At 51.2% G+C, this 14,151-nt stretch overlaps 1 protein-coding gene across 3 annotated transcripts in view; it reads left to right on the top strand.

Annotated features, from left to right (window-relative positions):
* Window positions 1-14,151, top strand: part of OTUD5 (OTU deubiquitinase 5) — a 38,247-nt gene that overhangs the window by 8,471 nt on the left and 15,625 nt on the right. For 2 of the 3 annotated variants that reach the window (XM_069747936.1, XM_069747934.1), the window contains exon 2: window positions 10,638-10,731. In XM_069747936.1, the coding sequence (XP_069604037.1) occupies window positions 10,638-10,731 (94 nt within the window). The remainder of the gene's footprint in view (window positions 1-10,637; window positions 10,732-14,151) is intronic. The other variant, XM_069747935.1, reaches the window with a different exon arrangement.

Here is a 14,151-nt window from a genome sequence, read left to right as displayed (position 1 = left end):
CTATCATATAGACCCCTCAAAATGACTTCAAATGTGATGTGGTCCCTAAAGAAAAATGGTGTTGTAAAAATGAGAAATTGCTGGTCAACTTTTAACCCTTATAACTCCCTAACAAAAAAAAATTTTGTTTCCAAAATTGTGCTGATGTAAAGTAGACATGTGGGAAATGTTATTTATTAACTATTTTTCGTGACATATCTCTCTGATTTAAGGTCATAAAAATACAAAGTTTGAAAATTGCTAAATTTTAAAAATTTTCGCCATATTTCCGTTTTTTTTCATAAATAATCGCAAGTAATATCGAAGAAATGTTACCACTAACATGAAGTACAATATGTCACGAAAAAACAATCTCAGAATCAGCGGGATCCGTTAAAGCGTTCCAGAGTTCTAACCTCATAAAAATTGGCTCGGTCATTAAGTACCAAATTGTCTCTGTCACTAAGGGGTTAAGGATCCTCCCTTTCTTGGGATCACAATTGGACCCTCAGCGATGTTGTTAATGCTCTGTGTTAGAAATATACTTGGTGGAGCGAGTCCGGGTGTATGTGGCGGGGTTAGAAGCGGACCCTGCTCCATAGGGGGCAGATGGGCGTATGTGGCAGGCTCAGGAACGGACCCTGCTACAGATGGGCGTATGTGGCGGACTAAGGAGCGGACCCTGCTACATATGGGGCAGATGGGCGTATGTGGCGTGCTCAGGAGCGGACTCTGCTACATATGGGGCAGACGGGTGTATGTGGCAGGCTCAGGAACGGACCCCGCTACATATGGGGCAGACGGGCGTATGTGGCGGACTCAGGAGCGGACCCTGCTACAGATGGGCGTATGTGGCGGACTAAGGAGCGGACCCTGCTACATATGGGGCAGATGGGCGTATGTGGCGGGCTCAGGAGCGGACCCTGCTACATATGGGGCAGACGGGTGTATGTGGCAGGCTCAGGAACGGACCCCGCTACATATGGGGCAGACGGGCGTATGTGGCGGACTCAGGAGCGGACCCTGCTACAGATGGGCGTATGTGGCGGACTAAGGAGCGGACCCTGCTACATATGGGGCAGATGGGTGTATGTGGTGGGCTCAGGAGCGGACCCTACTACATATGGGGCAGACGGGCATATGTGGTGGGCTCGTGAGCGGACCCTGCTACATATGGGGCAGATGGGCGTATGTGGCGGGCTCAGGAGCGGACCCTGCTACATATGGGTTAGATGGGCGTCTGTGGTGGGCTCAGGAGCGGACCCTGCTACATATGGGTTAGATGGGCGTCTGTGGTGGGCTCAGGAGCGGACTCTGCTACATATGGGGCAGATGGGCGTATATGGCGTGCTCAGGAGCAGACCCTAGTACATATGGGGCAGACGGGCATATGGGGTGGGCTCAGGAGCGGACCCTACTACATATGGGGCAGTCGGGCATATGGGGTGGGCTCAGGAGCGGACCCTGCTACATATGGGGCAGACGGGCGTATGTGGCGGACTCAGGAACGGACCCTGCTACATATGGGGCAGAAGGGCGTATGTTGCGGATTCAGGAACGGACCCTACTACATATGGGGCAGATGGACGTATGTGGTGGGCTCAGGAGCAGACTCTCCTACATATGGGGCGGACGGGTGTAAGTGGTTGGCTCAGGAGCGGACCCTACTACATATGGGGCAGACGGGCGTATGTGGTGGGCTCAGGAGCGGACCCTGCTACATATGGGGCAGACGGGCGTATGTGGTGGGCTCGTGAGCGGACCCTGCTACATATGGGGCAGACGGGCGTATGTGGTGGACTCAGGAGCGGACCCTGCTACATATGGGTTAGATGGGCGTATGTGGTGGGCTCAGGAGCGGACTCTGCTACATATGGGGCAGATGGGCGTATGTGGTGGGCTCAGGAGCGGACCCTACTACATATGGGGCAGATGGGCATATGGGGTGGGCTCAGGAGCGGACCCTACTACATATGGGGCAGACGGGCATATGGGGTGGGCTCAGGAGCGGACCCTACTACATATGGGGCAGACGGGCGTATGTGGTGGGCTCAGGAGCGGACCCTACTACATACAGGGCAGACGGGCGTATGTGGTGGGCTCGTGAGCGGACCCTGCTACATAATGGGGCAGATGGGCGTATGTGGTGGGCTCAGGAGCGGACCCTGCTACATATGGGGCAGACGGGCATATGGGGTGGGCTCAGGAGCGGACCCTGCTACATATGGGGCATATGGGGTGGGCTCAGGAGCGGACCCTACTACATATGGGGCAGACGGGCGTATGTGGTGGGCTCAGGAGCGGACCCTATTACATACAGGGCAGACGGGCGTATGTGGTGGGCTCGTGAGCGGACCCTGCTACATATGGGGCAGATGGGCGTATGTGGTGGGCTCAGGAGCGGACCCTGCTACATATGGGGCAGACGGGCATATGTGTGGGCTCAGGAGTGGACCCTGCTACATATGGGGCAGACGGGCATATGGGGTGGGCCCAGGAGCGGACCCTACTACATATGGGGCAGATGGACGTATGTGGCGTGCTCAGGAGCAGACTCTCCTACATATGGGGCGGACGGGTGTATGTGGTTGGCTCAGGAGCGGACCCTACTGCATATGGGGCAGACGGGCGTATGTGGTGGGCTCGTGAGCGGACCCTGCTACATATGGGGCAGATGGGCGTATGTGGCGGACCCTGCTACATATGGGTTAGATGGGCGTATGTGGTGGGCTCAGGAGCGGACTCTGCTACATATGGGGCAGATGGGCGTATGTGGTGGGCTCAGGAGCGGACTCTGCTACATATGGGGCAGATGGGCGTATGGGGTGGGCTCAGGAGCGGACCCTACTACATATGGGGCAGATGGGCGTATGTGGTGGGCTCAGGAGCGGACTCTGCTACATATGGGGCAGATGGGCGTATGGGGTGGGCTCAGGAGCGGACCCTACTACATATGGGGCAGACGGGCATATGGGGTGGGCTCAGGAGCGGACCCTACTACATATGGGGCAGACGGGCGTATGTGGTGGGCTCAGGAGCGGACCCTACTACATATGGGGCAGACGGGCGTATGTGGTGGGCTCAGGAGCGGACCCTGCTACATATGGGGCAGACGGGCGTATGTGGTGGGCTCGTGAGCGGACCCTGCTACATATGGGGCAGATGGGCGTATGTGGCGGACTCGGGAGCGGACTCTGCTACATATGGGGCAGACGGGCATATGTGGTGGACTCAGGAGCGGACCCTGCTACATATGGGGCAGATGGGCGTATGTGGTGGGCTCGTGAGCGGACCCTACTACATATGGGGCAGACGGGCATATGGGGTGGGCTCAGGAGCGGACCCTACTACATATGGGGCAGACGGGCATATGTGGTGGGCTCAGGAGCGGACCCTACTACATATGGGGCAGACGGGCATATGGTGTGGGCTCAGGAGCGGACCCTACTACATATGGGGCAGACGGGCGTATGTGGTGGGCTCTGGAGCGGACCCTGCTACATATGGGGCAGATGGGCGTATGTGGTGGGCTCTGGAGCGGACCCTGCTACATATGGGGCAGACGGGCATATGTGTGGGCTCAGGAGCGGACTCTGCTACATATGGGGCAGACGGGCGTATGTGGTGGGCTCAGGAGCGGACCCTGCTACATATGGGGCAGACGGGCGTATGTGGTGGGCTCAGGAGCCGACCCTGCTACATATGGGGCAGATGATCCACGCTGTCAATGACTGGCTGCAGCATTAATTCCCTAAAGGACCTGGCAACTTCTTTGTTTTCTCTCTTTCCACGAGCCATAGCTTTCTCAGTTTTCCACCCGCATCGCCGGCTTATTTGCAGGACGAGATCTCCTTTTCAATGACAACATTAATTTTGCCTTATAATGTACTGGAAACTGGACAAAATTACAGGTTTGGTGAAATTGTGAAAAAAAAAATAAATAAAAAAAATTCAATTCTGCATTTGTTTTTGGGGCTTTGTATTTTTGGTGTCCATTGTTCGGTGAGGATGATCCTCAGATATGAATCTACAGGTCAGGACGATTATGCCGATATTGTACTTGCATCGGTTTTTCTTTTTCAAGTAATATAGAATTCTTCGGAAATTTGTAGATAAAAAAAAAAAACCTTTGTCATTTTCCAAGACCTGTCATGTTTTTGTGTGAGGGCTTGTGTTCTCTGCGGCGAGCTGATGTTTTTATTGATATCATTTTTGTGGATACGATATTTTGATTTTCTTGTGGAATTTTTTTCTCTCGTTTACAGTGTTTCCGTTCAGTTAATTTTAGATTTTGATAGATTTGGCATCACATATCCAAATATATATACACTGCTCAAAAAAATAAAGGGAACACTCAAATACCACATCCTAGATCTGAATGAATGAAATATTCTCATTGAATACTTTGTTCTACACAAAGTTGAATGTGCTGACAGCAAAATCACACAAGAATCATCAATGGAAATCAAATTTATTAACCAATGGAGTCCTTGATTTGGAATCCCACTCAAAATCAAAGTGGAAAATCCAATTAGAGGCTGATCTAACTTCAATGGAAATTACTCAAGACAAGAAATTGATGCTCAGTATTGTGTGTGGCCTCCATGTGCCTGTATGACCTCCCTACAACACGTGGGCATGCTCCTGATGAGGCGGCGGATGGTCTCCTGAGGGATCTCCTCCCAGACCTGGACTAAAGCATCCGCCATCTCCTGGACAGTCTGTGGTGCAACGTGACGTTGGTGGATGGTGCGAGACATGATGTCCCAGATGTGTTCAATTGGATTCAGGTCTGGGGAACGGGCGGGCCAGTCCATAGCTTCAATTCCTTCAGCATGCAGGAACTGCTGACACACTCCAGCCACATGAGGTCTGGCATTGTCCCGCATTAGGAGGAACCCAGGGCCAACCGCACCAGCATATGGTCTCACGAGGGGTCTGAGGATCTCATCTCGGTACCTAATGGCAGTTAGGCTACCTCTGGCGAGCACATGGAAGGCTGTGCGGTCCTCCAAAGAAATGCCACCCCACACCATTACTGACCCACTGCCAAACCGGTCATGCTGAAGGATGTTGCAGGCAGCAGGTCGCTCTCCACGGCGTCTCCAGACTCTGTCACGTCTGTCACATGTGCTCAGTGTGAACCTGCTTTCAGCTGTGAAGAGCACAGGGCGCCAGTGGCGAATTTGCCAATCCTGGTGTTCTGTGGCAAATGCCAAGCATCCTGCACGGTGTTGGGCTGTGGGCACAACCCCCATCTGTGGACGTCGGGCACTCAGACCATTGTCATGGAGTCGGTTTCTAACCGTTTGTGCAGACACATGCACATTTGTGGCCTGCTGGAGATCATTTTGCAGGGCTCTGGTAGTGCTCCTCCTGTTCCTCCTTGCACAAAGGCTGAGGTAGTGGTCCTTCTGCTGGGTTGTTGCCCTCCTACGACCCCTTCCACGTCTCCTGGTTTACTGGCCGATCTCCTGGTAGCACCTCCAGCCTCTGGACACTACGCTGACAGACACAGCAAACCTTCTTGCCAAAGCTCGAATTGATGTGCCATCCTGGATGAGCTGCACTACCTGAGCCACTTATGTGGGTTGTAGAGTCCGTCTCATGCTACCACGAGTGTGAAAGCACAACCAACATTCAAAAGTGACCAAAACATCAGCCAGAAAGCATTGGTACTGAGATGTGGTCTGTGGTCCCCACCTGCAGAACCACTCGTTTGAGTGTGTCTTCATAATTGCCAATAATTTCCATCTGTTGTCTATTCCATTTGCACAACAGCATGTGAAATTGATTGTCAAACAGTGTTGCTTCCTAAGTGGACAGTTTGATTTCACAGAAGTTTGATTTACTTGTAGTTATATTCTGTTGTTTGTGTTCACTTTATTTTTTTTGAGCAGTGTATATTTTTTTTTTTTTTTTTTTTATATAGATTTTTATTGAAAGCGAATATGAACAATACAATTTATGCATTTTCCAGTATATTACAAAATTTTTACATTTTCCAAACCCCCAACAATCCCAACAAAACCCAAACCTCCCCCTCCCCTGACAGCTCATACCCAGTTATACTTTGTTACCAGTATTGATGGCTCTTTGAGCCATTTGAATCACTTATGTCCGCTTGTTCTTTAGCACTCTCTTCCTTTCAGAGGCCCTCATCCTCCCATTTCCCATAACTACTCATCCCAGCTCGAGCCACGGAGACCACATTTTATCAAACGTTTCTATTTTCCCACGTCTTTTGTATACCCCCTTTTCCAAATTGAGACCATGTTTAACATATTTCAGGAATTCACCCCTTGTAGGCGGCTCATCCTTGATCCAGTTCCTTGCTATTACCTTCCTTGCCATATATAATAGCCTAGCTATTGCTATCTTCCAGGTGTTATCCACTCTAATTTCCTCTACATGTCCCAGTATACACACTATCGGATCTCTCGGCACTCTGCATTTATACGCCCCTTCCACACGGCTCATTACCACCAACCAGAAAGCAACCAGTCTTGGACATGTCCACATCATGTGGTATATTCCTGCATTCTCAGTCTTACATCTCGGGCATTCAGAGTCAGCACGCAACCCCGCTCTGTGCAACACTTCCGGTGATTTATAGACTCTGTGCAAGATGTACAGCTGCGATAGTCTATACGGCTCGCTCAGTGACACTCGTGGAACCCACTCCAACACCGACTCCCAGGTTTCATCCTCCATTGGGCCTAAATCTCTTTCCCATTTCGCTCTCGCTTTTAGAGGGAAGTCTAGTAAATATGCATGTAGAAGGTCCTTATAAAGGGTGGTAATGACTCCCCTTGTGGACCCTTCCCCACATACGTATTCCAGAACTATGTCCTCCTGGATCTCAATACCACCGCCCTTGTTTTGCGCTTTAAAGGCATGTTTCATCTGAGCATATTGATACTCCCCAGTCGGTCTCAATCCAAACTCCCCCTGCAGCTGCGAAAAGGACTTTAATCCTTGTTGTTGAATTAGAGCAGTGTATATTTTTAAGATCTTATTTTAAATGGTGAGGAGTGGAGGGATTACAATTTGTATGTGTTTTTTATTTATAAAAAATTATAACTTTTGTTTTTTACTTTTAGTCCTCTTAAGGGACTTGAACCTGCTATTGACTGATTGCTCATACTATATACAGTCATGGCCAAAAATTTTGGCCCCCTTTAACTTCTTCCAGAAACGGAAGTATTTCTCTCAGAAAATTACTGCAATTACACATGTTTTGTTATACTCAGGTTTATTTTCTTTCTGTGTATTGGAACAACCCAAAAAACAGAGGGCGAAGAAGCCAAATTGGACATAATTTCACACAAAACCCTAAAAAATGGCCCAGGCAAAGTTATTGGCATCCTCAACTTAATATTTGGTTGTACACCCTTTGGAATAAATAACTGCAGTCGCTTCCTATAACCATCAAGAAGCTGCTTACACCTCTCAGCTGGAATTTCAGACAAATCTTTTTTGCACACAGTCAAGGAATCCAGGCAGCAAGACAACCCCAAAACATCTTTGAATCTCCACCATATTTGACTGTAGGTACTGTGTTCTTTATGCTGTAGGTCTCTTTCCACTTACAGTAAACAGTAGAATGATGTGCTTTACCAAAAAGCTCTATCTTGGTCTCATCTGTCCGCAAGACGCTTTCCCAGAAGGATTTTGGATTACTTGCGTACATTTTGGCAAACTGCAGTGTAGCTTATTTATGTCTTTGTCAGCAGTGGGGTCCTCCTGGCTCTCCTGCCATAGCTTTTCATTTCATTCAAATGGCGACAGGTAGTTTGCTCTGACACTGATGCACCCTGAACCTGCAGGAACTTGATTGGGGCTGCTTACCACCATCTGGACTATCCTGCAACGCAACCATACATCAGTTTTTCTCTGCCGTCCACGTCTAGGGACATTAGCTACAGTGCCATGGGTTGTAAACATCTTGATTATGTTGCTTGCTGTGGACAAAGGAACATCACTATCTCTGGAGATGGATTTGTAACCTTGAAATTGAAGATATTTTTCACCAAATTTGTTTTCTCAAGTCCTCAGACAGTTCTCTTCTCTTTCTGTTCTGCATTCTTGGTGTGGCACACAGACACACAATGCAAAGATTGAGTCAACATCTCCCCTTATCTGGTTTAAGGTGTGATTTTCATGTTGCCCACACCTGTTACTTGCCACAGGTGAGTTTGAAAGAGCATCACATGCTTGAAATAAAGTTGTTTACCCACAATTTTGGAAAGGTGCCAACAATTTTGTCCTGCTCATTTTGGGGGTTTTGTGTGAAATTATGTCCAATTTGCCTTTTTTTCTATTTGTGTTGTTCCAATACACATAAGGAAATAAACATGTGTATATCAAAAATGTGTAATTGCAATAATTTTCTGGGAGCAATAGTTTTTCATTACATTACATTTTCTGGAATAATTTCAAAGGTGCTAACAATTTCAGCCATGACTGTATATAATTCTTGTACTATCTTTAGATGCCATACAGAGTTCTATGTAGTTCATCAGTGCCTATGAGTGGCTAAAACAGCGCCCCCCCCAGGACTCATGCAGTAAATGCCGCTATTTGTGAACGACAGTGGCATCAAACATGTTATTTGGTTTGGGAGGAGCTCTGGTCAGCTGGCGTCTGTTAAAGCAGATGATGTCTGAATAACACAACCATCATCTGAGAATGGAGCGTGCTCAGCTCCCCGGCATGAGTCATTAAGGGGTTGAAGAGTAATTGTCCGTTTAGGCCGACACATTACTGCTGACAGTTACAGTTCTCCATAGCACTTTATAAGCACCAACTGTCCGCTATCTTAGTAATGGGTAAGTCTGTAAAACATTAACCTATTTAGTATTTGTCTCCATAAAAGGGCAAACCATCAAAATCTAAAACTGTTTAACTGGTCCCCGTAATTGTCAAGGAACAAAATTGATACTGCAAAATTGCATTTGGGTTATTTGTGTCTCGACGCTTCCAGTAAAAAGTGCAAAGAAAACATGAAAACGTGTTCAGTACCCTCGAATGTCATCAGTAATGCCGTCAGCTCGGCCCTCACACAGCGCCGGGAAAATACTCTGCTACGTGTCATTAGTTTTAGTTTTTCTAACTAATTCCATCATTTTTTTAAGTTGCTGAAATAGGAAAAAAAAAAAGATACGAGTTTGGTGTCAACCGCAATAGTCACGACTTGGAGAATCATGTTTCCAGGTCATTTACGGTATTTAGGGTCACTTTTTTTTTACTGCACAATAAACGTCCGAAAAATAAAAACGGTGACACTTTTTTTTTTTCACCGCACTTGGCTTTTTTCCCTGTTATCCAGTACATTACAAGGTGTTTTCAAAACTGCACCCCATCCCTCAAAAAATGTTATTTGGCTATGTGGGCAGAAAAATGAAAATGGAAAAAACAAAAATTGGTGGCTTCCTTAAAGGGAAGAGGACGACATCGTAAGAAGATGGGAGGCCCCGGACCACCCCTGGGTGAGTATAATCTAACCTCATCTTTCAGGATACATCGGGGGCTTATCTTCAGCATTACAGAATGCATTACAGAATGCTGTAGATAAGCCCCTGATGCCGGTGGCCGCAGCTCATCTTCGATTTTTGGGGTGACAGGTTCACTTTATGGAGTTATAAGCGAGGCAGAAAATGAATTCCACGCCATTACAAGCTGCTATAGATTCGCACCAAAATTTTCATCGTAATAGATCGGTCCATTCCTTAAAGGGATGTATGAAGCTGGGATCAGTCTGGGCCTTGTTGGCAATGATCGGGTACTTTACATTTCAGGCATGTGCTTTTCATTTCTGAAAATAATGACCGTAAGGTTCCATTTTAAAATGGTGGCTGTTAATACTGTCTAACACCCTCGCCCCTTCCCCCCAGAAAAACAGACAAAAAACATTTCCTTCCAAACGTCCTCATTACACAGCTGCCGGGGTCACCGTTTATTGTGCTGAGCCAGAAGTGTGCCGCTCTGACCACCAGGTGGCGCCTTCATCCAAAGTACGGTAATTCATAGTTAGGTCCATGAATGGCCACAAACACTGTACCCCCGCGCTGCTCGCCCCCAAACATCTCACCACCCACTGATTATTGCCACTTACAATCAGCCCAGCCTAGTCCAGAGGCATATAATAATAATGGAGATGTTGCAGGGCTTGTTCTGTTGTTAGTGCTTCATTTACCCAGGGTCACGATGAGGTGTAAGTGGTGAATTTGCAACCCGAAGCCTTACCTGGTGCTGCTACCACCCTGCAGTAAGGGGGCTTCACCACAGGGGGCAGTGTTGTCACTTTCATCATGGCACCATGAAAAGTTCTGCCACTCTCTGAAGAGCCTTGTATTACTACTCGGTTGAGTTTTTTGTAGGATCTCTGCTTGCTGTCTGTGGGGGAAGGGGAGGGGGGGGGGGAATACTTATAAGATGAAAAACCCAAACCATCCTCTGAAACTAGAAACCGATGTGCCATGCAATGTCACCGTGTAGCAATCTTGCTGTTCCTATTCACTGACAGCAAGCGAAAAGGCGATGGATTGTAATGGTGTACTGGAAAGGGGCACAACGATTGTGTGGATAGATGGGATTTTAGGGCTTATAGGTTGTACTGGGCATTTCGATTTCATATAGATTTTTCTTGTTTTCAGCAGGAGAACTGGTTTGAGAAGGCATTGCAGGAGAAGAAGGGGTTCATCATAAAACAGATGAAGGAGGACGGCGCCTGCCTGTTCAGAGCGGTTGGTAAGCATCGCCCTAATCTGGAGACAGGCGGCCCAGTGTTGTCTGCAGCTGCTCATCCAATCTCGATGCGGAGGTAGTGACGGACACTGTCGGGGTCTGCTCTCACATATGCCAGGGGGCTTTGCACACAGGGATCTGCAGCAATGGCCTCAGGATTCTGGGACTTGCAGTGTCAGTGTGCAGCGCTGGGGGTGAGGGGTGCGCGGCGCTGGTGCACATGTGGCTCAAAGAGATACTTGCCGGCACCACGAGGCGTTTCCAGTGACTCAGCAGTCACATCGTGGAATCGTGACTCAGCTGTGAAGAATCCTGTGTGTGTGGGGTGGGGAGGCTTGTGTACAGCAGGGGGCGCTACTTTCTCTTCCCTCCTATATGATTTAATCAGACCCAGCAGCTTCTGTGTCTACAGATTAGAGACCAGTAAACAGCCCCTCCACCAGCCTCGCTAATAATGGCAGACATTTGTGCTTCTATTCGGATGGCTAATGGAGGCTGGATCGCTGGGACTGCCACCCATCACAGCGACTTAGGGTACCGTCACACAGTGGCATTTTGATCGCTACGACGGCACGATTTGTGACGTTCCAGCGATCTCGCTGTGTCTGACACGCTCCTGCGATCAGGGACCCCGCTGAGAATCGTACGTCGTAGCAGATCGTTTGAAACTTTCTTTCGTCGTCTAGTGTCCCGCTGTGGCGGCATGATCGCATGGTGTAACAAAGGTGTGCACGATATTGTATACGATGTGCGCATAGTAACCAACGGCTTCTACATCGCACATACGTCATGAAGTAATCGCTCCAGCGTCGTACATTGCAAAGTGTGACAGCAGTTTACGACGCTGGAGCGATATTATTACGATGCTGGAGTGTCACGGATCGTGCCGTCGTAGCGATCAAAATGCCACTGTGTGACGGTACCCTTAGAGGTTGTGCCACAATAAACACTTATCTCCTGATCATTGGGGGCCCCACTGATCACAAGAGCGAAGTCTCAAGTTCTTCCTCTCTGCATGAACACAGCGAGAAGGAGAGAAGGTCACATGTGTGCTCTGCTGCCCCATTCATTGTCTTCTAGGAATTAGTGGGACCCTGGTGACCTGGGACCTCAAGCGAACAGACTTTTCTCCGATATGTCTTGCAGCAAAATCCCTTTAAGTGCGGCTCCAGGAAAGGATTTTCTAATTGAAGGATTTCATGAAGGCATGAGACCCCTGTCCATACATAAATGGAAAATTCTGGGCCAGCAAAGTGACGTCACTGCTGGGGTCAGGGGGAGCAATGTAATCCCTGGGGTCAGAGAGCACGATGTGGCCCCGAGATCTTGTAGGAGAGCGCGATGTGGCCCCCGAGGTCAGGGAGGAGAGCGCGATGTGGCCCCCGAGGTCAGGGAGGAGAGTGCGGTGTGGCCCCCGGGGTCAAGGAGGAGGGCGCGGTGTGGCCCCCGGGGTCAAGGAGGAGGGCGCGGTGTGGTTCCCGTGGTCAGGGAGGAGAGTGGGGTGTGGTTTCTTGGGGTCAGGGAGGAGAGCGCGGTGTGGTTCCCGGGGGTCAGGGAGGAGAGCGCGGTGTGGTTCCTGGGGGTCAGGGAGGAGAGCGCGGTGTCGTTCCCGGGGGTCAGAGAGGAGAGCGCGGTGTGGCCCCCCCAGAGTCAGGGAGGAGAGCGTGGTGTGGTTCCCGGGGGTCAGGGAGGAGAGTGCAGTGTGTTTCCTAGGGGTCAGGGAGGAGAGTGCGGTGTGGTTTCTTGGGGTCAGGGAGGAGAGCGCGGTGTGGTTCCCGGGGGTCAGGGAGGAGAGCGTGGTGTGGTTCCCGGGGGTCAGGGAGGAGAGTGCAGTGTGGTTCCTAGGGGTCAGGGAGGAGAGTGCGGTGTGGTTTCTTGGGGTCAGGGAGGAGAGCGCGGTGTGGTTCCCGGGGGTCAGGGAGGAGAGCGTGGTGTGGTTCCCGGGGGTCAGGGAGGAGAGCGTGGTGTGGTTCCCGGGGGTCAGAGAGGAGAGCGCGGTGTGGCCCCCCGGGGTCAGGGAGGAGAGTGCGGTGTGGCCCCCGGGGTCTGGGAGGAGAGTGCGGTGTGGCCCCCGGGGTCTGGGAGGAGAGTGCGGTGTGGTTACCGTGGTCAGGGAGGAGAGTGCGGTGTGGTTCCCGTGGTCAGGGAGGAGAGCGCGGTGTGGCCCCCCAGGGTCTGAGAGAAGGGTGCGGTGTGGTTCCCGTGGTCAGGGAGGAGAGCGCGGTGTGGTTCCCGTGGTCAGGGAGGAGAGCGCGGTGTGGTTCCCGTGGTCAGGGAGGAGAGCGCGGTGTGGTTCCCGTGGTCAGAGAGGAGAGCGCGGTGTGGCCCCCCGGGTCACGGAGGAGAGCGTGGTGTGGTTTACGTGGTTAGGGAGGAGAGTGCAGTGTGGCTCCCGGGGTCAGGGAAGAGAGTGCGGTGTGGTTCCCGTGGTCAGGGAGGAGAGCGCGGTGTGGTTCCCGTGGTCAGAGAGGAGAGCGCGGTGTGGCCCCCCGGGTCACGGAGAAGAGCGTGGTGTGGTTCCCGTGGTCAGGGAAGAGAGTGCGGTGTGGTTCCCGTGGTCAGGGAAGAGAGTGCGGTGTGGTTCCCGTGGTCAGGGAAGAGAGTGCGGTGTGGTTCCCGTGGTCAGGGAAGAGAGTGCGGTGTGGTTCCCGTGGTCAGGGAAGAGAGTGCGGTGTGGTTCCCGTGGTCAGGGAAGAGAGTGCGGTGTGGTTCCCGTGGTCAGGGAAGAGAGTGCGGTGTGGTTCCCGTGGTCAGGGAAGAGAGTGCGGTGTGGTTCCCGTGGTCAGGGAAGAGAGTGCGGTGTGGTTCCCGTGGTCAGGGAAGAGAGTGCGGTGTGGTTCCCGTGGTCAGGGAAGAGAGTGCGGTGTGGTTCCCGTGGTCAGGGAAGAGAGTGCGGTGTGGTTCCCGTGGTCAGGGAAGAGAGTGCGGTGTGGTTCCCGTGGTCAGGGAAGAGAGTGCGGTGTGGTTCCCGTGGTCAGGGAAGAGAGTGCGGTGTGGTTCCCGTGGTCAGGGAAGAGAGTGCGGTGTGGTTCCCGTGGTCAGGGAAGAGAGTGCGGTGTGGTTCCCGTGGTCAGGGAAGAGAGTGCGGTGTGGTTCCCGTGGTCAGGGAAGAGAGTGCGGTGTGGTTCCCGTGGTCAGGGAAGAGAGTGCGGTGTGGTTCCCGTGGTCAGGGAAGAGAGTGCGGTGTGGTTCCCGTGGTCAGGGAAGAGAGTGCGGTGTGGTTCCCGTGGTCAGGGAAGAGAGTGCGGTGTGGTTCCCGTGGTCAGGGAAGAGAGTGCGGTGTGGTTCCCGTGGTCAGGGAAGAGAGTGCGGTGTGGTTCCCGTGGTCAGGGAAGAGAGTGCGGTGTGGTTCCCGTGGTCAGGGAAGAGAGTGCGGTGTGGTTCCCGTGGTCAGGGAAGAGAGTGCGGTGTGGTTCCCGTGGT

The sequence above is a fragment of the Ranitomeya imitator genome, chromosome 2 (genome assembly GCF_032444005.1).
Source record: "Ranitomeya imitator isolate aRanImi1 chromosome 2, aRanImi1.pri, whole genome shotgun sequence".
NCBI lineage: Eukaryota > Metazoa > Chordata > Amphibia > Anura > Dendrobatidae > Ranitomeya > Ranitomeya imitator.
This window is presented reverse-complemented; position numbering and strand designations above follow the sequence as displayed.